The sequence below is a fragment of the Cucurbita pepo genome, chromosome 17 (assembly GCF_057944985.1).
Source record: "Cucurbita pepo subsp. pepo isolate OVF chromosome 17, ASM5794498v1, whole genome shotgun sequence".
NCBI lineage: Eukaryota > Viridiplantae > Streptophyta > Magnoliopsida > Cucurbitales > Cucurbitaceae > Cucurbita > Cucurbita pepo.
In genome coordinates, this window is record NC_141814.1 from 678,698 (window position 1) to 699,300 (window position 20,603).

The following is a 20,603-nucleotide window of genomic DNA, read 5'->3' on the forward strand; positions in this document are numbered from 1 at the left end:
AATAAATTTAAATTTTGAAATTGATTTCTTTCCAATTTACTCATTTCTTTAATATATATTAAATCAAAATAACCTTAAGAAATTCAAATTATCATCCTAAACTTTTTTAAAAATATAAATTATTAAATTTATAGGATTAATTTTGAAAAGTAATTCAAATTTTTTTAATTTAAAAATATTTTAAGATTGATTGAAAGTTTAATAGAATTATGATTTTTTTTTAATTTTTATTAAATTTTTATTAAATTTTTTAAAAAAATTAAGAGTATTTTTTAGACTATAATAAACCTAAATAATTAAATGTAAATCTTTTATGTTTTTTTATTAAACCTTATAGTCAAAGTTTTTTTTAATACCATAAATATGAACCTCCTATTTTAAAAAATTATTATATTATTGTTGAATATAATTAAAGATTGTTGGGTTGGTTTTATTAATCTCCAACAAATAAACCTAAAATTAGATTTGCAACCGGCAATCTGAGACGGATACCTATTTTTTAAAAAAAAAATTAATGAAATAAAAAGTTTCAAATTAGTTAGTTAATTACAAACTAATGTTGAACAAATTTGTCAAAAATTATAAATGAAATAAAAATAAATTTAAAAAGATTTATTAGAGGATTAAAAGAGATTTAGATTTAAAGATTTTAAAAATTCAATAAAATAAAAAATGGGTCGTAATAATAATTTATTAATAATATTAATTATATACATTTGATACTTTCATATCAAATTTTTGCTTATGAGAATGAGACAGTGACTCATAAGTAAAGATCTGGTTAAATGAACCCACCGCTCCATCCTTGTATAAAGTAACTCAACCATCCATTCCTATCTTTTTTGCTCATATAATTAATAACAAAATATTTTAATAAGTAAATGTGAATGTAATTTAATTTATTAAGATATTGGATGGAATTATGTGTTCAAATATTATATTAAAAATTTAATAAATATTGGCTTTTTTTAATTTTGTTATAAAATAACGAAATTGAGAATCTTTAATGTATTAAAGGGGAAGTTAAGAATTTTAAAAGAGAAGTAAATTTGAAAGGACATAAATAGACTATAGTGAAAATTGTAAATAATGGAAGTAGAGGGGAAGAATTGAAATTTACTTAAAATATAGGGCCTACGGTTTTTAATCCGTGTCAGGTATCAGGCTTGCGGAGCGGAAAGTGGGTGGTTTGGGGGACATATTGGCAAATGATGAAAAGACAGGGGCACGTGCGTAAAAGCTTGAGCTTAAAGTCGCATCGTAGCCAGAGGGTCGGTAGAGAGTTTTTTTGGTGCTCTCTCCCTCGCGTAATTTCTGTGTCTTTTCCTCGCTGTGTTTTCTCTTCCATCTCTGTTAAGGTCAAGTTTCCAGTTGAATTCTGGATTCCATTTCGCGATCTTCGATAACGGTACCGATCGCGATCGCAATTTTGCTTGTTGTATGAACTCAAAGAAGAACAATCTGAGGAAGAAGATTCAGAGTTCAATCATCTATGGAGGCTGATTCGTGGAATGCTCACTTTCAGCTTTCATCTTCGCGACGCTACCGATCTCGGTCCGGTACGTTGCCGACGTTTTGTTTCGGAAATTATATGTTTAATTCTGAATTTTTCATGGAAATGGCCGCTATTTTTTTTTTTTTTTTTTTTTTTTTTTTGGTGATCTTTCTTGATTGTTTGGTGCAGGTGTGTACCAAGGAGATCATGAAGAGATTGAAGATGAAAATTCGAGGGCTGAGTTTTTGTGCCCTTTTTGCGCCGAGGATTTTGATATTGTAGGTCTTTATTGTCACGTCGACGAGGAGCACCAGGTGGAAGTCAAGAACGCGGTACGCCGAATTGATTATTTTGATTTCTAACCTAGATATGGCCGATCTATAGCATCCTTTATAAAAAAATTTAGAAATGTTATGTTTTGGTTCAGATTATTATGTACTTATTGTCTAGATGCTAAATGTAGAATTGTATTATTCTGTTCAGCTTCCTATGATGAAAACTGTGCATATTTTTATAAATATGCATTTTCCTGTCTCGATCTCTTTAGATTCCAATTATTGTGTCTTTAGCAGCGTTATTTCTTTATTTATTCTCGGTAAGGTCATTTTCTGAAGGAGCCAAACTGCGTTTCTAGATTCTGCTGCTTAATCTAGGATGGTATAGAACTAGAGATTATCATGACTAGGGAAAATATGAAAACAGAACTTTATTTTGTCTGACCAATGAATCCCTAGACTTTGTTCACTTTTCAGCATGTTTATATCAACTCTGCTTTGTTACTCCAGTATTTGTTGAGAAAATTAATTTAAGTGACAAATTTAAATGATTATTGTCTTTACAATGTCTTATTTTGTTCTTCCTTAAAGATATCACTTGTACATTATGCAACCAATTTTTTACTAGCGACTTAAAATTTTGTCAAATGGAGCTTCCCCTCGTTCTGTATGTCTCTGGATTGCTTGATTCTTATATCTGTATGGACATTGTGAAGATGCCTTTAAATCTGGGTGTAAGTTTTATCTCACGATAAGAGTATTATTGTAATTTCAGGTATGTCCATTATGCACAAAGAAGGTCGGAATGGATATTGTTGGCCACATCATCTCACAACATGGGAGCCTTTTCAAGATATCCTTAATTTTCGTTTTTGTTAATTTATATTCTGATCCTGGATATTGTTTCCATCATAACCAACTCAAATTTCACAGGATTTCTTACCTTTTTTTCTTTTCACCTAGAATGTGAAGATTTGGGAACTTTTAAGTTTTAGCCAAATTTAATGTATGATGTGAAAAGGCATTAGTGTTTTTAGATGATGGTGTAGCTGTTAGGACTAGTGGTTCATGTCAATTCCTCACATTGATGGCCAATCCTGTCTGTCAATCCCCATTATTTTCTGTTTACTGATTTGTAGTTTCTACACTTCCTTGACTAAAAAATACGTGCAGCGACAGAGGAGATTGCGAAAATTTGGATCTAGTTTGACATTTTCGAAGCTGAGAAAGGAGCTTAGGGAAGGAAACTTGAGATCCCTTCTTGGTGGTTCTTTACACTCTGCCCCCACCAGTACTGAACCTGATCCGTTGTTGTTTTCGTTTACTTCTAATCTGCCTACCGTCAGTCAGCCAGCTAAAGTGCAGTCTCAGCTGTCGGCTGAAGTAACTTCATCACAGGAAAGTTCCAAGTCTGACTGTTCAGAGAGGAGGTAAGAGACGACACCCCCCCAAGCACAGTCTATACTTTGTTGCCTGCATGTTATAATGATTAGATGGAATTGGAAAAGACAACCCTTTTTGTGCATGTTATTCCATTTTGTGATGACCCATTCATTTGTTGTATCTATATCTTATATGATATAATACAAGAAAAGAAAATCAATTTATATCCCAAACTTTGGGATTGTATAACTTAAAACTCAAACTAACCTCTTATAAGTGAATCAATTCAGAGAGTCTGAATTGATTCATGTATGAAAGTTTTGGGCTAAAATTGATACAATTATTAGTTTGAGGTTTTAATTGATACATCCCCACAACATAGGGTTATAAATTGATTTCTTTTGCTATAATATATTGTACTTATTGACTTCTTTTTGTTCCCGTATAAAGTCTGAATCCCGAACTTATTCTGGCAGCAACGTCTCAAGGCTGAGGACTTCAAATAAGGATGAAAAGGAGAAGGCTCAGAAATGTGAGTTTGTACAAGGGCTGTTGATGTCTACTATGCTTGATGAGTTATGATTTGGTATAGGTTCAAGTATGGAACCGAGAGCGTAGGTTATCAGAATGGATCGATCTGATTTGAATATTGCAACGGGTGGCAATAGATATTAGGTAATCTAAACTTCGCAATGTTCTATTATCCAAAAGTATATATGTGCATAAATGGAAAGATGGAAGGTTCTTGTTTTATCAACATTTAGTAACATGATATGATACTTCAACTCTTGATCGTAGATGATCTCCAATTCATCCTATAATTACGGTCCTCATCCGCTAGAACTTAAGAGCTTTGAAAACTGTTTTAAATGTTGCTTAGGCTTAATTAATGTGTTTGTAGACTTTGGTGCTTCTTAGGTTTATCCTAAGATCTGGATCGATCGAGCTGAAGCATGCCTGCCTGTTCTGATTTTCTCTTTTTTTTATTGTTTTCAATTTTCAATAATTGAATTAATTAGCCTCTACTATAAGGCTAATTCTAGTAATAGAATTCAAAAGGATTAATTAAGTTTGAAAAAAACTAAAGATTTTTGGTTCATATATTTGATTTATGTAATTTGGGATAAATGTCATTTGTGATGTCCAATGGAGAGGAGATCAAACCACCATTTATATTTATAAGGGTGTGAAAATCTTTTCCTATCAGACGCGCTTTAAAGCCTTGAGGGGAAGCCCGAAAGGGAAACTCCAAAGAGGACAATATCTGCTAGCAGGGGAAGCCCGAAAGGGAAACTCCAAAGAGGACAATATCTGCTAGCAGGGGAAGCCCGAAAGGGAAACTCCAAAGAGGACAATATCTGCTAGCGTTGGATCTGGGTCGTTATAAATGGTATCAGAGCCAGACACCATGTGCCAGCCTTCTCGCTGTTCCTCGAAATGAGGTAGACACGAGGCGATGTGCCAGTAAGGACGCTGGGCCCCGGAGGGGGGTGGATCTGGTGGCGGTCCCTCATCGATTAAAGGAAGGAGTGCCAGTGAGGACGCTGGGCCTCGAACGGGGGTTGATTGTGATGAGAAGAACAAACCACCATTTCTGTGTAGATTTGTTTGTGTCGAGCAACTTAGACTTCTTTTGAAACCCACTTGGGAACTAAATTCTTAGCTGAAATATATATATATATTTTTTTTAGAATTTTTTTTTAAAGTACATGTTAATGTAACATCTTTTCGAAACGGTAAACACTCAGCAGTACGTGACAGCTCAGTAACTTTAGCACGGTAATTTATTAATGTAGTGAATTATTGTTGGTTTTTATTATTTCATACCTTTTTATTCGGGATGATTTTAGGATTATTTTAAAATTTATTTATATGTCATATAAATAATTTAAGCATTTAATTAAGGCGATTGATTGGTTCAATCATATATATATATATATATATATATTTTAATTTTGTTTCTGATAATTGAGATAAATATTATAATATCAATTATGAAAACTTAGAAAAAAGGAGTTGACTATTATAATAAAAAAAAAGAAATTGACCATTAAAAAAAGATGATTGGTCAGTTTAGCGTCAAAATATTTGAGTGGTTGACTTGACCGTAATTCATGAAAAATTGTGATAAATGCATTATCAAATCAATAGAAGGAATTGACGATATGATAAGATTAATTAATTTTTTAAAAACTTTAATGATTTCATTTTTTTTATAATTTTTTTAGAAATATTCGTTACTGTTTTAATCAAAATTTCCATAAAATGAAAATATTGACATTTATTTATTTTTACTTGGTTTTTCTAATAAATTAAATTTTTTATTTGCCTAGAAAAAGCAATTATATTTTTTTTGAATGAGTTTGAAACGCTTTTTTAGATGGTTGAAAATTAAACAGTAAATTCATGTAACCAAATCCTTGTAATTTGAACTCTTGACCTAAACGATATATATTTATCTTCACGTTTTTATTAAGCAGATTTTGTAAGAATCTCAAAAACTTTTACACATTTATTTGACAAAATACTTGATAATGACCATTAAAAAATTCTACTAACTCCTAACTCCGGACCCGTGCATACAATTTTTCGTTCAAAATACGCATCAAAATATGAGAGACAAAAAATGCTACCAAATGAGACATAATTTAAAAACATTCGAAACTAAATCCAAATTTATTTATTGAAACCCAATAATGCATTTATAGCCTTTGAAAATACAAGAACCCCACATCCACAGACAACAATCCAAACACTTATTAGAAGAAGAAAGCAAAGCACACATAATTATGTCATTATAAGGAAGCTTCTTCAATTTAGTTGAATTCGTTGGGGTTGGCCAAGAGGTAGGCCTCGGCGGCCTTGAGAAGGGCCAATCCCTTCTGCTCGCCGGACTTCAGCTTCTCCTCGTCGATTTGGTGGTCTCCCTTGGTGTGGTAAACGCTTGTGCTCTTCAAAATGGACCCTCCAGAAGGACCTTCAACTACCTTTATTTCCTTTGAAATTTTGTCAATGGCGTCCGATAAAAGCTCCCCTTCTAACACGGTGTACTTGTACGTTCGCGATGCTTCATCTATTACATCCAACCTGTGCTTTATGGTTTTCACTTGATCACCTGATGAATACATTAAGAAGGTTTGTTTAATCAACCAAATTCTCTATTTATAATCAAATAAATTACAAGAATATGAAAACAGTAATAAATGGAGAGGACAATATATGGAAATACTATAATTTAGTACTAAATATCCTTAACCAATAGATTTGAAAAAATTATGAACATTACCGACACTGAAGGAGATGGTCTTGATAGTTCCGGGCCCACCATCTCCTTCGAGAACGGATTGAGGCTGATTTGGCACAATCTTGGGATATAATTGGTCGGCACCAAGGATAAATGCCTTGAAGAACTTCTCTGGAGGAATGACCGACGCCACTTCGTTTTCGTAGGTGAAGACTCCCATTGCTATATGACAGCCCGGTAACTTTAGCAAAATAGAAAAAGATAGAGAATTATTGACTAATAAATAGCAAAGGCTTTGGAGGTGAGCTTGGTGATGATGAAGGGTCACAGAAATGGTGTATTTATAGGTGAGAAATGAAAGCTTGCAAATTCCTCCTAAGATTTTAATATTTATTTTAATCGTTCAAAGTTTGATTTAATTATTTATTAAGCAAAGATGCCGGAAGCATAGCTCCATTTGATTCCCATTATTTGTCACTTATACATTTTTTTAAAAAAATAAAATTATTATTTTAAATAACCTATAATTGACTAAAATTTAATATTATTAAGATAACGAAACGCGGTGATATATTTATTAAACAAAGTTGATTAATTTAAAATAAGGAATGAAATTTAGGGTTTCATTATTTATTTATTAAATTGTTTCATTATTTGAATTTAAGGAAATTATGATTCATAAAAAAAAACATTATAAATTTTTTAGTTTAATTTTTATTTATTTATTTATTTGTTGTAAATGGTTATTGTCTTGAGCTCATTGGAAATGTGTATATAATTTAATATAAAATACGACGAGTTTGATAAATATTCCACTAGAAGTTATTTAAAATAAATAAATAAATAACCCTTTTGTCGTATTGGGAAATTTTGTGTTATTGACTTCAATTTCGTGATAAATAAATGAAGGCAATTCATAATTTAAAAAAAAAAAAAAAAAACTTTTGAGATTTATTTTAACAATTTCCAAGATTTGAATATGTTCATCTTATGATAGGAATAAATAAACAATAACCATCAAGTAAAATACTTAAAATTAAAATAAAAGGGAGGACTGAACAGTTGAATTCTTTAAAATTTTAATTTTAAAGTATTTTCATTAATAAAAAATTTAGTTTTTAAATTTTTAAAAATTTATCACAAAATTCAAAATTAAAATTATTGATTAATTCTTTTCTAAAAATTATTTCTTAGGACCACTAATAGTTTTTTAAATTGTTTTTCCTACGTATTCTCCCCCTAATTAATAAATAAATAAATAAATATATATATATATATATATATATATATATATATATATATATTAAAGCATGACTTTCATTCATTTAGTTATTTATGTAATTATTAATTGTTTATTGGTTTGAATACAAAAAAAATGTCCATCTCAAGCGACCAATATTTTATTGATTTCTAGAAGCATCAAGCGGACTACCACCATTTTTTAATAAAATAAACCAGCTGTTTATTTAATAAAATTAAGCTATGACAATTTCTCACAATAATATTTAATAACCATAATGATCCCACAAACAAAGCTTTGAAAAAAACTATTATTTTGAATAAAATTATTAATATTTTAAAATCGATTAGTTTTACTTAACCTGTTGAATTATATTTAGATTAGCTAATTAATTGTTATTTAAATTGTCTAAACTATATTTTATTTAAAGGTTAGAGATGGATGAGAAGGTAATTAAACAGGTCAAAATTTGACTCATAATGTCAAAATTCATCATCAATCGTTACAAAATAAGAGCTAAGTATATAATTGAAGCCTATTTGATTTACCAAAATCGATCATTAGAACATGAAAAAAGGGAAGCTAATTCTCATTATCACTGCTTAATTCAGATTCATATTCTTCTTCCCCATAAAGAACATCGTCGACTTCTTCGTCGTCTTTGCCTTCGTCTTCGTCGTTGCTGCTCTCCCCTCCATCTATCTCGGGACCATGTCGTACCGTTTGGTCGGTTTTGTTGGCCGACGCCCTTTCAATCTATCAAATATGCGAAGGAAAGAAGCCCATTAAATTAAGCTTTTTCCAAGAACTCTTTTGAAATAAAATTTTGAATGAAGGATGTGAAATTAACTCACTTGTGCCAACACCAGTTGCAAACGACCTGATAATTGAAGAAGAGGTTGAACCGCAGTCTCTTTGGATTTAGTTATCTTCAAAACCCAAAGAAAAAAAGGATAAATCCTCTTTCTTTTAATTAAAATTTTGTTATCCTTAGATAGAAAAGCAAAATGGGGATTACCTTAAACAAAGAATCAAGAATCTGGGTCGACTGTTCTTGAGACAAGATATGTTGATTGTGATTCAACAACAAACTATAAATCCACGGTAGGACGTTCTTCCCGCTACGCAACCTGAGGCAGACGGAACGAGGTCACTGTGTTAACCGAAGATCAGAATTCTTCAAAAAGTTAAAAAGAATTCTAACCAAGTTTACCTGGATTGCCAGATGCTAACCAAGTTACCAAGCAACTTACATGCATCGCCCGGTGCCAACGATAAAACCGCTTGTCTTAACTAATCAAATAAAGAAAAAAGTAAAGGAATGGACATTTTGGGTAATGTAATAACGATTGGTGAAATCGAGGGTCGTTGCGAACCTTTTTCTGCGACATATTAGCTTCAAGATCGATGCCTTTGAATATTGCAGACTTAAGGATGGATTCATATGTATGATCGTCTGTACTGTCGAGTATGCCTAACGATCGGAGTTTGTCCTCCAGGCAAACTGCTGCAGAGTCCTCCACTCCGACAACATCTGGGGCAAAGAGAATTGACAACTAGACGGAATGAAATTGCTTTCAAAAACTAAAGAGCAGTATGCCTTATGTCACTATCAGATGTTCATGAAATTAGACCATGTTTGATTAGTCGATCACAGAAAACTTAGGTAAGATCCTTCAGCAAATGTGAAGGCATTGTGAGATCCCACATCGATTGGAGAAGAGAACGAAACATTTTTTATAAGGGTGTGGAAACCCCTCTCCCTAGCAGATGCGTTTTAAAAACCTTGAAGGGAAGTCCAAAGAAGACAATATCTGATAGAGGTGAGCTTGGACTGTTACAAATGGTATCAGAGCCAGACACCGGGTGGTGTGCTAGTGATGACGCTGAGCCCCGAAGCGGGGTGCCCACCAGGCAGTATGCCAACAAGGACGCTGGGCCTCGATGGACGGTAGATTGTGAGATCCCACATCGATGGGAGAGAAAAATGAATCATTATTTATAAGGGTGTGGAAACTTCTCCCAAGTAGACGCGTTTTAAAAATCTTGAGGGGAAGCCTAAAAGGAAAAGCCTAAAGAGGACAATATCTGCTAACGGTGGGCTCAAGCTATTACAATAGGTGGGCTCAAGCTATTACAAAATCTTATTGGAAGTTGGGTGAGAGAAAATTAGAACAATATTAGGATGATTATCATAAGATCTAATTTCTTTCAGAAGTACTTTTTTCTTGTAGCTCCCTTATTGAGCTCTAACTCAACATTTTTATGGGTAAGAAACCGAGCCTTCATCGAGAAAAAATGATGAAAAGAAGCTCGATGTTGAGGCGCCTTTTCATAAGCCCTTTGGTGTTCGTTTCTTCGGTAAATTTCACCTATCAATTGTTTATAATAGACTCGTCGAATAAAATAGCTAAAACTGTCAATTGTACCTTCTACTTGGCTCCCACTGTCAACCACTTCGGTCATAACATCATCGCGGTCAACATGTAAATCGTGATATAACGTACGTTTCTCTTGAGAATCGAAAACCTTCGGAATTGGACGCAAGGCATCTTCAGCATTAGCTCGATCTAATGCAACGACTGCACCGATATAAGAGAAGTGATTAAGCAGACAAAAAGAATTAGAAGTATAGAAAAGAATCCATCTTCAAACTAGTAGGGTCTCACCTCCTCCCTGTACATCTAAACCCTTCGTAGATTTTCCGACCGAATGACTCGGCAGAAGAATTCCATCATTGGAGCTGTTTAAAGTTATGTCAGTACCGGAGTGCACCACGACATTTTGAAATGAAGGTTTCACTAGCAATCCATGAGCAAGGAAAACCTGGCCCGACCCAGATTTCGGAATTCCTTGAAATTGTGCAGCATAAATCGAGGGTGTTACCCGTTTTTTACTCTTGGAGGAAATATCATTGTTAGATATCAATACTTTAGTAGGCTTGACACTTCGTAACTCTTCGAGATTCTGTCCATACCATAAATAACAAACACCAATTTCTGATATAGCCAAAACGTACAGAGCAGTTTCATCAACTCCACCACCATCCGAGCGCCTGCTGTCCACGAAGATGGCAGGGTGCTCCATTGCGAGAACACAACTAGCTGATTGCTTTTTCTCTTCGCCTAAACTCCAAACAACGATATACCTTTCACCAACCCCGGACGAAAGAATGTATTTTCCATCTTTGGTAAAGACCATACATCGAACAGCTCCCTATTCGTCGGAACGAGAAACTATTATTCCACTAGAACTTGGAAGTCACACACAAAAAATGAAAACCGATCAGGACAGGTGAAGAATATAATACTCACAGGATGCCCGGAAAACTTCTGTATCTTTTTATGATCGGAACAATTGAAAATCTTCATTTGCGAGGCTGCAGTTGCTATTTTCTTTCCATCTGTTGCAAGCCGAAAACCAAACGAGACATGTTCTCAGTCAAATATTATCCGAGACTAAATTACCAGCCCAACAAACGGAAATGCCCCCAACCCGAAAAACTATACGAAAAAGGTGCCCAGTCTAAAAGGACCAAACCAAGAGAATAAACTCAAGGCTTCTAAAAGGTAAATGTGCATGTGACTACCTGGAGAAACAGAAATACAGGATATTGCCTTTGTAGAAGCCTTGAACTTCCTCAACAGGCTTCCCGTCACAGAATCAATTTCGCATAGCATTCCATCGGCACCAGCAGTATAAATGCACGAACCGTGTGTAGGAAATGAAATTGTAGCAACACCCCTGGCACAAGAGAAAACTGAATGTAATGTAACTCTTTAACGGTTTTTCGCTTTCCTTTTTTGAAGGTAGAGGACTTGGATGTCGGGATCGTTCATCCATCTAAATTCTTAAGAGAGAAAAATGCAACTTCCTAAAGATTACCGTCTTTTAAGAGAAATGAAGAGACTAAACGAGCGATACCGTAAAAGAGATTTTGATCTTACCCAGGATGACAATCACTTATTTTCCACTTCAATTCCCCAGCTGCTACATCAAGAGCCATAACATCACCACTACCAGTTCCTAACAACAACAACGAACATTGGCGCTTTCTTTTTCTCTGCATCGAAACAAAAAACATACATTCAACACTGACATACTAAAACGATCTTCGAGTACTCGTGACTAAGAGATTGAATCTTCGAGTACTCATAACACAAATTAGTTTATCCAATCCATAATGTAAAACCTTTTTCTCCAATGACAACCATTTCATGCATTTATAATCAACAGATAGATGCCCTTTTCCTGATTTCGTTAGTATGCTCGTTGAATCGGTTGTGAAGAAATCTGCAAACTCCGTCTGTATCTGACCTTTCAACGTGTCCCATATCTTAACATAAAGAGGAAGAAAAATAATCATATTATGGAAGAAAATTGACAGTTATAAAAATTGATAGGTTCAATCTTATTAACAACCGGCTTAGCTAAAAGTTCTCAAAACAAACAAGCAATTCTGATTCAATATACAACATTTAACAGCCCCATGTCATGTTCTCAGCATCCGCATTGGCATACAGTGGAGAAACAAATACCTTGATACGACCATCCCCCGAGCTGATGGCAAACAAATGCAAATCAGGACTAAAAGATGTTAACAGATCTCTGATACTCGACGACGCCATGAATCTGAAATGTAAACATTATAATTAATAATAACTCGTTAGAAAAATAGAATAATCATTAATCATATGCACTGAGAGTTAAGATGCTCGATTTTCTTTGAGAGGTATGACAATATAACGATTAGCTTATTAGCAAATAATATGCTTCCTGAATAAAGTAAACTGAAACGGCTATGAGTGCGAGCAGAAATTAACCAAAATCGACAGTTCAATGAAGAAGAGAAACAGAACCTTTTGGTCGAGTAGATTTAAGGAAACTTTTGAAGTTTGTGAGAGGGTCAGTGGCTAAAGGAAGCACAGAAACAGAGCTTCAACGATCAAAAGCAGGCTTGGCGGCTGAGAAAGCGCTGGCTCTAGAGTCTTAGCTCCTCGCCGTTTGGCGCTATACAGTTCCTTTTTGATAGACAACAATCAACTGACAGAAATATGCAAACCGGTGGGATGGAGGCGGCGGCGGTGGCGACACTGGACTGCTGGAAAGGAGGGGGGACTGCTGGAAAGGAGGAGGATACGGCGGGAAGAAGAAGAAGTGGAGCGCGTGAGAATGAGGGGGAAGACGGAAGGGGTTTAGGGTTTTTGTTTCCTTTTTTTTTTTTTTCTTTTATTTTATTTTACATAGTAGGCTTTCGAGTATGGTAGTGATCAACAAACATGTTTTTGTGTAATTGAATTTTGTTTTAATTTAAATTGTGAAATTAATAAAATGTAATCATATAGTTCCAAATTATCATATAATTTCATTTTAGAAGAGAAAACATCCTAAAATGTTAAATTTTGGATTTAAATTTTACAACAAAACTAATTTACAATATACCTTCATATATACTCTACTTTGACCCTTTTATTTTGCATTTTCAACGAAATTAAAAAAATTAAGATATTGTTTGGTCATCTCTAAAATAGTTAATTAATTAAAATATATATTTATTGTCTCCCGCTTTTTCGACCTCATAAGTCGATTAACTAAAAAGCTAATCTTTTATTAATGTTTTTACTTTGTGTGAGATCCCACGTCGGTTGGAGAAGAGACACGACGTTATTTATAAGAGTATGAACCTCTTCTTAAGAGACATGATTTAAAAATCTCAAGGGAAATTCTGGAAGGAAAACTCAAAAGTGACAATATGTTAGCGATGGGCTTGGGCTCTTACAAATGATAATAAAGCCAGACACCAAGTGATGTGTCAGTGAAGAGGATGAGTCTCGAAGGAGAGTGGACATGATGCAGTGTGTCAGCAAGGACGCTGGAGCTCGAATGTGGGTGGATTGTGGTTTCATATTGATTGGAGAAAAGAATAAGTGATAGTGACAATGTTGGGTGTGGAAACCTCTATCTAGAATACATGTTTTTAAAATTTTTAAGGGAAATCCCAAAAGAAAAGCTAGAGGACAATATAGCGTTCTTGCTTGGTTGTTACACTTGGCATATTTTCAAGTTGAAGGAGTTTTTTTCTCTCAATAATTTAGCATAAAAATAATAAAAACAAATAAAAGAAAGAACCCTAAACCCTTTATATTACTCTCGCGCTCACGTGCTGTACCTTCTTCTACTTCTTCACGCCGACTCCTCTGTTTCAGCTGCGCAGTTTCTCCCCGCCTCTCTCTCTCCCGTTCTGTGCTGCCACCACCGTCGCGGACACGCCGCCGCAGCCCCTAGCAAGTTTGCGCCGACTTCTCACTCTCTCGCTGTTACTGGTATTCTTCCAATCTCCGTCTATGCCTTTATTCTCACTTGAAAAACACAAACTAATGAAAGAATTGTCTAATGAAAGAATGGAGAGTATTGATTTTCCCTTTTTCATAACAATAGATGAATAACAAAACAGATGAAAACATGAAGCCTTGCGGCAAATTGAGACTCTTCGAACTGCCTTTTGATCTGTTGCATATTTCATTCGAAGTTTTTAATCATATTATCCAATTCTCTCTTAATGCGTAGCTTGTGGGAGTTATTTTGGTCGACCGAACAACCTCAACTTATTTATATTTGTAAAGTAGCTTCAGCCCCTACAATGGTGGCGAAGAGCCAGCAAAACAGTAAACCCCAAAACAGGAAGCAAATTTCAGGCAACAAGAGTTCCTCTCATGGCTCCGCTTCGAAGAAACCGAAGTTCGTAAATGACAAGCACTCGAAGTCCCATGGCCTGGGAACTGTTGGTAAACCCTTCAAATCGAAGGTTGAAAAATCAGAAGCTAAAAAGGAGCCAATTACGAAGCGAGAACATCGCCTCCAAGCTAAGGTCTGTCAGTTTGGTTCAATCATCTGTTTATTTCCTTAGATTTCTTTTGCATTCTAATGGTTCTGTCTCTCGAGGAGATTTCTTGAATATTCTTTTGTTATCTCATCAGGAACTTGCAGAGGCTAGGAAGAAGAAAAGGAAACGACATTATGATTTGGAACATGTAAGTTTCTCAACTTTGAATAGTTATTTTCTGCCCCATTGGCTCATCGAGTGTTGAGTTGGCCCTGAGGATAATATGAGAGGGTCCTGATTAGAGTATGGCATTTCACTGCTGAAATCCGGTTAAGCTACATGTGGAATAGTTATTAACTAAGTTGAAGCCAACATTTAGTGTCAAAGAAAACAAAAATTAAACTGACTGAACCCGGGGGGGGGGGGGGATTGAAGGAAGGCTGAGAGGATTTTTCAGTGATTGTTTTAATAACATTAAGTTACACTACTTTATTGTGAGATCCCACATCGGTTGAGGAGGAGAACGAAACATTTTTTTATTAGGGTGTGAAAACCTCTCCCTAGCAGACGCGTTTTAGAAACCTTGAGGGGAAGCCCGAAAGGAAAAGCTTAAATAAGACAATATCTGCTAGCGGTGGCCTTGGGTTGTTACACTTGTGTTCACTACGACCATTTTTATTTCATTGGAAAAATAGTGACTCAACTGCAGACTTTCAGAAGCTAATGAAGTTAGATTAAAGTTCTTTATATCCTTCCCACCCCTAACTATTCATGGCGTGCAGGAGCTCGCACATCTATGGGAGAAAATGAGGGTTCGAAATATCACCAAAGAAGATAGATCCAAGTATGAGTATCAGAACTGAATTTAATTTTCCCCGCCATCTCCCATATCGTTGACCTTACTTCTCTTATAATGACAATTTTCAGATGGGTAAGTAAAGCATTAGAAAACATGAAGGGGAAGATCCCTGAAATTGCAGGTTCCCATGTGTCGTCTCGTGTGCTTCAGGTGAATTTTCCGTGCAATAGCTCTTTGATCTTCACAGATGTATATTTTCCCGTTTACTTTTAATTCTCTTTGATCTTCTGCTATAGACTTGTGTTAAACACTGCACAGATGCCGAGAGAGAGGCAGTGTTTGAGGAACTTAAGCCTCATTTTCTCACTCTTGCTTGCAACACTTACGCAGTTCATCTAGTGAAGAAAATGTTAGATAATGGTATGTTTTTATCTTACCACTTAAGCCTTCCTTGTTGATTTCTTCCAAACAAGGCGCTGATTTTTGCATGTCATGTTTGTAGCCTCGAAAAAGCAGCTGGCTGGGTTTATCTCCTCTCTACATGGCCATGTAGCTTCTCTTCTTCGTCACATGGTTGGATCTTTAGGTATTTTAAGGTTCCTGGGTGCTGGCTCATCCAAGATCTTCAACTTTTAAGAATTACTGCATGATTTATCATGTAAATAAATTTATTTACTTTTACATTTGTCAAATCTTGTATCTTACTTGTTCTTTTTGGTTTGTATGTTCAACCAAGTCTCATTAAGTACTTCCGTATTGCTTCTGTCGTTTTTCTACTCTTTATGAACTAGCAAACACATTTGTTTAGTTTAGTTAGTGGTGATACATATTGTGAGATCCCCCATCGATTGGAGAGAAGAACGAAACATTCTTTGTAAGTGTGTGGAAACCTCTACCTAGCAGAGCGTTTTAAAAACCTTGAGGGGAAGCCCATAAGGCAAAGCCCAAAAAGAACAATATTTGCTAGCGGTGGGCTTGGGCCATTACAAATGGTATTAAGACTGGACACTGGACGATGTACCAGCGAGGAGGCTGAGCCCCGAAGAGGGGTGGACACGAGGTGATATGCCTGCAAGGACGTTGGGCCCCGAAAGGGGGTGGATTGTTAGATCCCACATCGGTTTGGAAGGAGCATTCTTTATAAGGGTGTGGAAACCTCTCCCTAGCAGACGTGTTTTACAAACTTTGAGGGGAAGCCCAAAGAGAACAATATCTGCTAGCAGTGGGCTTGGACTGTTACCCATGTAATTAGGTTTTGATCTCTGTAGTCTTTATTGTTTTTGTTTGTGAAAACATTTATCTATGAATGATGCAACTCAACAACTCAAGCATGAATTTGAACATTACCAATGTCATTATTAATGTTGTATTTGCATTTTGGCAGTTGTTGAACACGCATACCATTTAGCGAATGCAGCTCAGAAACAAACACTTCTATTGGAACTTTATTCGGTGGAACTCCAGCTATTTAAGGATCTCGTCTCGATGAAAGAAAGCAGGTTAAGAAATTGGCAAGTCTGATTATTTTGCATCTTTCTTCGGCAGGCCCTCTCATCAGAATTATGTTATATGCAGGCTAGTGGATGTAATTTCAAAATTGGACATTAAAAAAGCTTCGGTCTCGCGACACATGACATCAGTAATTCAACCTATTTTGGAAAAGGGGATAGTTGACCACTCTATTATACATAGGGTTCTAATGGAATACTTTACCATTGCTGATAAGGTGTTGTTAAATTTTCCATTTTTTTTACAACTAATATGATATTCATTGAGTTATAATTTCTTTCTAAATGACTCTTTTTCTTCTTAATCAATTTGTTGGAAGACATCTGCCGCAGATGTAATCCAACATTTGTCCAGTTCACTTCTTGTTCGAATGATTCACACTAAAGATGGATCGAGGATTGGTGTACTTTGCATAAAACATGGGAGTGCAAAGGTTTGTATATTAATCCGTTTTTGTATCTTAAAATCAAAACAAACAAATAAAATAATTCGTTGTCTTTGGTTAATTATCTCAGGAAAGAAAGAAAATCGTCAAGGGAATGAAAGGCCATGTGAAGAAGATAGCACACGAACAATATGCGGTTATGGTAAGCATTACCTTTTAAACTGTGCCTACTAAATCCTTCTATATCCGAAATTAGGAAACATTATCTGCTCTCTGGACTTGCTGAAATCACTTAGAATTTTGTTATTGCTGAAGTAGTGTATATATATATATATATATATATATATATATATATATATATATATATATATATTATTTTTATTTTATTTATTTTATCTGATTGTGAATCCACCAATATCATATTATGGGGTACCTCTTGCGCTCTTTCAGGTTCTTGTGTCCATTATCTCGGTTGTCGATGATACAAAGCTGATTAGGAAGGTTAGTTCTTAACCATCTATTGCAGACTATTGTTCAACATGATTATTGTGTTCTCCGATACATATCGAAAGTTGGATTTTCACGTGTTTCAGATTATTATTAACGAGCTCGAGAAAGATTTGAAGGAGCTTATTTTGGATAAGGTCTCTATTATTCTTTACATATCGAAGTTACGATTACTCCATAACATAGTCCTGTTCTCCCTGCTAACTTTATATTTCTTTGAATCTTCATTTGTTCAATTGCAATTTTAGAATGGAAGACGTGTAGTACTGCAACTACTGCGTCCCAATTGTTCGCGCTACTTCAGTCCCGATGATCTTGCTTCTTTAAATTTATCAATACCTTCTCTTTGCAACAAGGTATTTTGACTTTTATCAATGGTTCCATTTTGTATAACTAATTCTTACTTTTGAAGCAAACTGCCAACATTATATTTTTTAACTAGACTATGCCTTCTTCTCAGTCCGAGTCGGGAGTCGATAGAGCAGAAGAGAAGGCTGATAGTGACATGGGCGAAACGGAAGGTGAGGAGGTTGATGGAGGCGAGGTTTCTGCCGAGGGCTCTGAAGCTGTAGAGGGTGGTAAAAAAGATCCTCTTATCCGAAGACATGAGTTGTTGGTGGATAGTGGGCTTGCCGAGGTTCGTTATTTGAACAATGTGCGATATTGCCATTTTTCTCTTTATATATGAAGCATGATTATGACTTGGAGAGCTTTACATCTTTCAGAAGCTTGTCGATGTATGCGTCAACAATGCTGGGGAAATACTAAGGTCAAATTTCGGCCGAGAAGTAATGTACGAGGTATATATTATACTAAACTCGAACTCGATAACTCATCTAGTTTTCTTCTTCCATCAGTCTAATAAGTTACATCAATTTTTTCATTCAGGTTGCAACCGGGGGTGCCGATGGCGTTCTTCAATCAAAATTGGGAGAAAAGCTGAGTGGTTTGTATGAAGCTATAGCTTCACTTGCAGCAGAGCCTAAATCTGAAGACGCAGCCGCAGGAGATGAGCATGTCCTTGAAAATTTCCACTCTAGTAGGACTATAAGAAAGCTAATCTTGGACTGCCCTGCCTTTGCCCTCACTTTGTGGACCACAGCACTTGAAGGGAAATCCAAATTGTGGGCTCAAGGTCACAGGTTCGTCTTAGATTTTTCGATTCGTAACCCCGTGGATCAAATTGAAGTGTTCGTGCTTCTTAGATCCACAAGCGTATGATATTTCTAACCGTCCTGAACCACGAGATACACGTTCTTATGAGGTTGTAATTTGTTCTTTTATTTTTTCGAATCACAGTTGTAAGATAGTCCAAGCTTTCCTGGAATCCACGGACTCAAAGGTACGTGAAATTTCAAGAGTAGAGTTACAGTCCTTGATTGACGAAGGGCTACTCAAAATCCCAGACACCAAGCAGTCTGCCGACAAAAGCTGAATACCCAATTTTGTGGATGAAAGGAAACTGCGCATCCTTGAGGTACTGTACTCTTAAACTACGGCATATCTGTTGACTTGCTTCTTTTTTTTTTTTTTTTTTTTATCTCTTTTCTGTCTGGTTGTCGGGTCTAAGTTTTGAGGTATAGAAATTTACCATGCAAGTAGACCCTGTTCTCTTAAAAACGATTATATATTTAATGTTATTAGCCTGATTGAACGTTTTGCCTTATGGCTTCAAGTTCCATTCATTTTGAGCTCTTTGGTTAACTAGTGGTCAAATTCGATGCCCAGGATGTCGGTTCTAGATACGGTTAAATTGATGTTAAAATTGTTTTTTCGATGATTGGATTGAACCAAATCGGACGGACGACCAAATAAGTCAACTACCAAACATAGTAAAATAAACCTAGTTTGTTCGAAGTAAACTGTTTTTAGTTACTCCATAAACACTGATCGTTCAAATGGATGGAATCGATTAGGTTGAACCCTTTCGATTGCTTGATCAATTAGTCTGTTGTAGTTTGTTAGGTGATCTGATATAAAGGGTTGATCAAATTAAGTTTCATAGTTTTGGGGTGGTTTACGTAATTTCTGAAAATTATTATTATTATTTTAAATCAAACAAGCATTAAATAGTTCATAATTTTTTTAAAAAAATGAATTTAATTAAAATTGTATTTTAACATAAAGCTCGAGTCAATATTTGTGGGACAGGCAGCAGGCTATAATGTTGACTGGATAAAATAGTTACGGCCCCTACGGGTGTGAAGGGCCATGGCCACAGGCTCCTAAATAACCAATGACAAATACGAATGACCGACCACCGACAAACCGATGTTTATAACAGTTTTTACCTCAAACGACCTCCCCGACAAAAATGCACATAGAATTCCCGGCGTATCCGGTTGGCGGTCGTAAGATAAGAACCTTCGACCTTTTTTTAGAAAAATAATAATAATAATAATAAATAAATAAAATAAAAAAACCAGAAGCATCTTAAAATAATTTTTAGAACTTATGAATGTGACCTTTAAACATACAAACTATAGTTTTCGAACCTGTCCCCTCCTTTCTTTTCGGTAGGTATCTATGGCTGACGTTTCATGATTATCCTTATAATTATTGATTGGAACATGTGTATTTTTTAATATTTTTCTATCTGCCCCTTTCTTTAGGATTGTATGGTAGTATGTTATTATGTATTATTATTATTATTATTATTTAATGTAAACTCGGTGTGAAATAGATTTAACACGAAGATATGTGTTTATTTAGTCTTTAAACGCGTGAAATTATAAATTTAATGGCCTACCTTCTTTATTTTTTATTTTTAGATTTACATATCTAATAAGCAAACGCAAAATTGGAAATTTCGAATTTATTAGACTTTTTTTTATATAAGGAAACTATAAGTACAAAGTTCTTATAATTGATCCAATAGTTTATGAGGTGATAATTTTTTTGGAGTATTAGGACTCGAGATGACTGCTCTCGGTGCAATTATGT

General features: G+C 35.1%; 4 protein-coding genes across 6 annotated transcripts; 2 read left to right on the forward strand and 2 right to left on the reverse strand.

Annotated features, from left to right (window-relative positions):
* Positions 1–1,264: 1,264 nt before the first annotated feature.
* On the forward strand, positions 1,265–3,950 carry LOC111779349 (protein DEHYDRATION-INDUCED 19 homolog 4). Its single transcript, XM_087119017.1, has 5 exons — positions 1,265–1,559; positions 1,685–1,827; positions 2,546–2,623; positions 2,938–3,200; positions 3,630–3,950. The coding sequence occupies exons 1-5, from the start codon at positions 1,493–1,495 to the stop codon at positions 3,733–3,735; spliced, it is 657 nt and encodes a 218-aa protein (XP_086975143.1). The 5' UTR covers positions 1,265–1,492; the 3' UTR covers positions 3,736–3,950.
* Positions 3,951–5,797: 1,847 nt separating this feature from the next.
* LOC111779348 (major allergen Pru ar 1-like) lies at positions 5,798–6,707 on the reverse strand. The gene is made up of 2 exons (XM_023659495.2): positions 6,440–6,707; positions 5,798–6,268 (listed from the first exon to the last, which is right to left on the reverse strand). The coding sequence occupies exons 1-2, from the start codon at positions 6,615–6,617 to the stop codon at positions 5,970–5,972; spliced, it is 477 nt and encodes a 158-aa protein (XP_023515263.1). The 5' UTR covers positions 6,618–6,707; the 3' UTR covers positions 5,798–5,969.
* Positions 6,708–8,087: 1,380 nt separating this feature from the next.
* On the reverse strand, positions 8,088–12,813 carry LOC111779347 (transducin family protein / WD-40 repeat family protein). The gene is made up of 13 exons (XM_023659494.2): positions 12,497–12,813; positions 12,176–12,269; positions 11,830–11,973; positions 11,585–11,700; positions 11,227–11,381; positions 10,952–11,040; positions 10,307–10,853; positions 10,067–10,219; positions 9,014–9,171; positions 8,851–8,930; positions 8,656–8,767; positions 8,492–8,566; positions 8,088–8,393 (listed from the first exon to the last, which is right to left on the reverse strand). Exons 2-13 carry the CDS (start codon positions 12,263–12,265, stop codon positions 8,220–8,222), a joined length of 1,893 nt encoding a protein of 630 aa, XP_023515262.2. The 5' UTR covers positions 12,266–12,269; positions 12,497–12,813; the 3' UTR covers positions 8,088–8,219.
* Positions 12,814–13,797: 984 nt separating this feature from the next.
* PUM24 (pumilio 24) lies at positions 13,798–19,326 on the forward strand. Of its 3 annotated transcripts, none has more exons than XM_023659262.2 (18): positions 13,798–13,960; positions 14,261–14,505; positions 14,615–14,668; positions 15,243–15,304; positions 15,388–15,469; positions 15,556–15,679; positions 15,762–15,845; positions 16,644–16,758; positions 16,835–16,985; positions 17,088–17,201; positions 17,284–17,355; positions 17,604–17,654; positions 17,747–17,797; positions 17,909–18,016; positions 18,121–18,297; positions 18,386–18,460; positions 18,549–18,802; positions 18,960–19,326. In XM_023659262.2, the coding sequence occupies exons 2-18, from the start codon at positions 14,278–14,280 to the stop codon at positions 19,093–19,095; spliced, it is 1,938 nt and encodes a 645-aa protein (XP_023515030.2). In that variant the 5' UTR covers positions 13,798–13,960; positions 14,261–14,277; the 3' UTR covers positions 19,096–19,326. The 3 variants fall into 3 exon arrangements, with proteins under 3 accessions (XP_023515030.2, XP_023515031.2, XP_086974953.1); XM_023659263.2 differs by having other exon boundaries at positions 14,264–14,505; XM_087118827.1 differs by having other exon boundaries at positions 13,799–13,960; positions 14,205–14,505.
* The last annotated feature ends 1,277 nt before the right edge of the window (positions 19,327–20,603 follow it).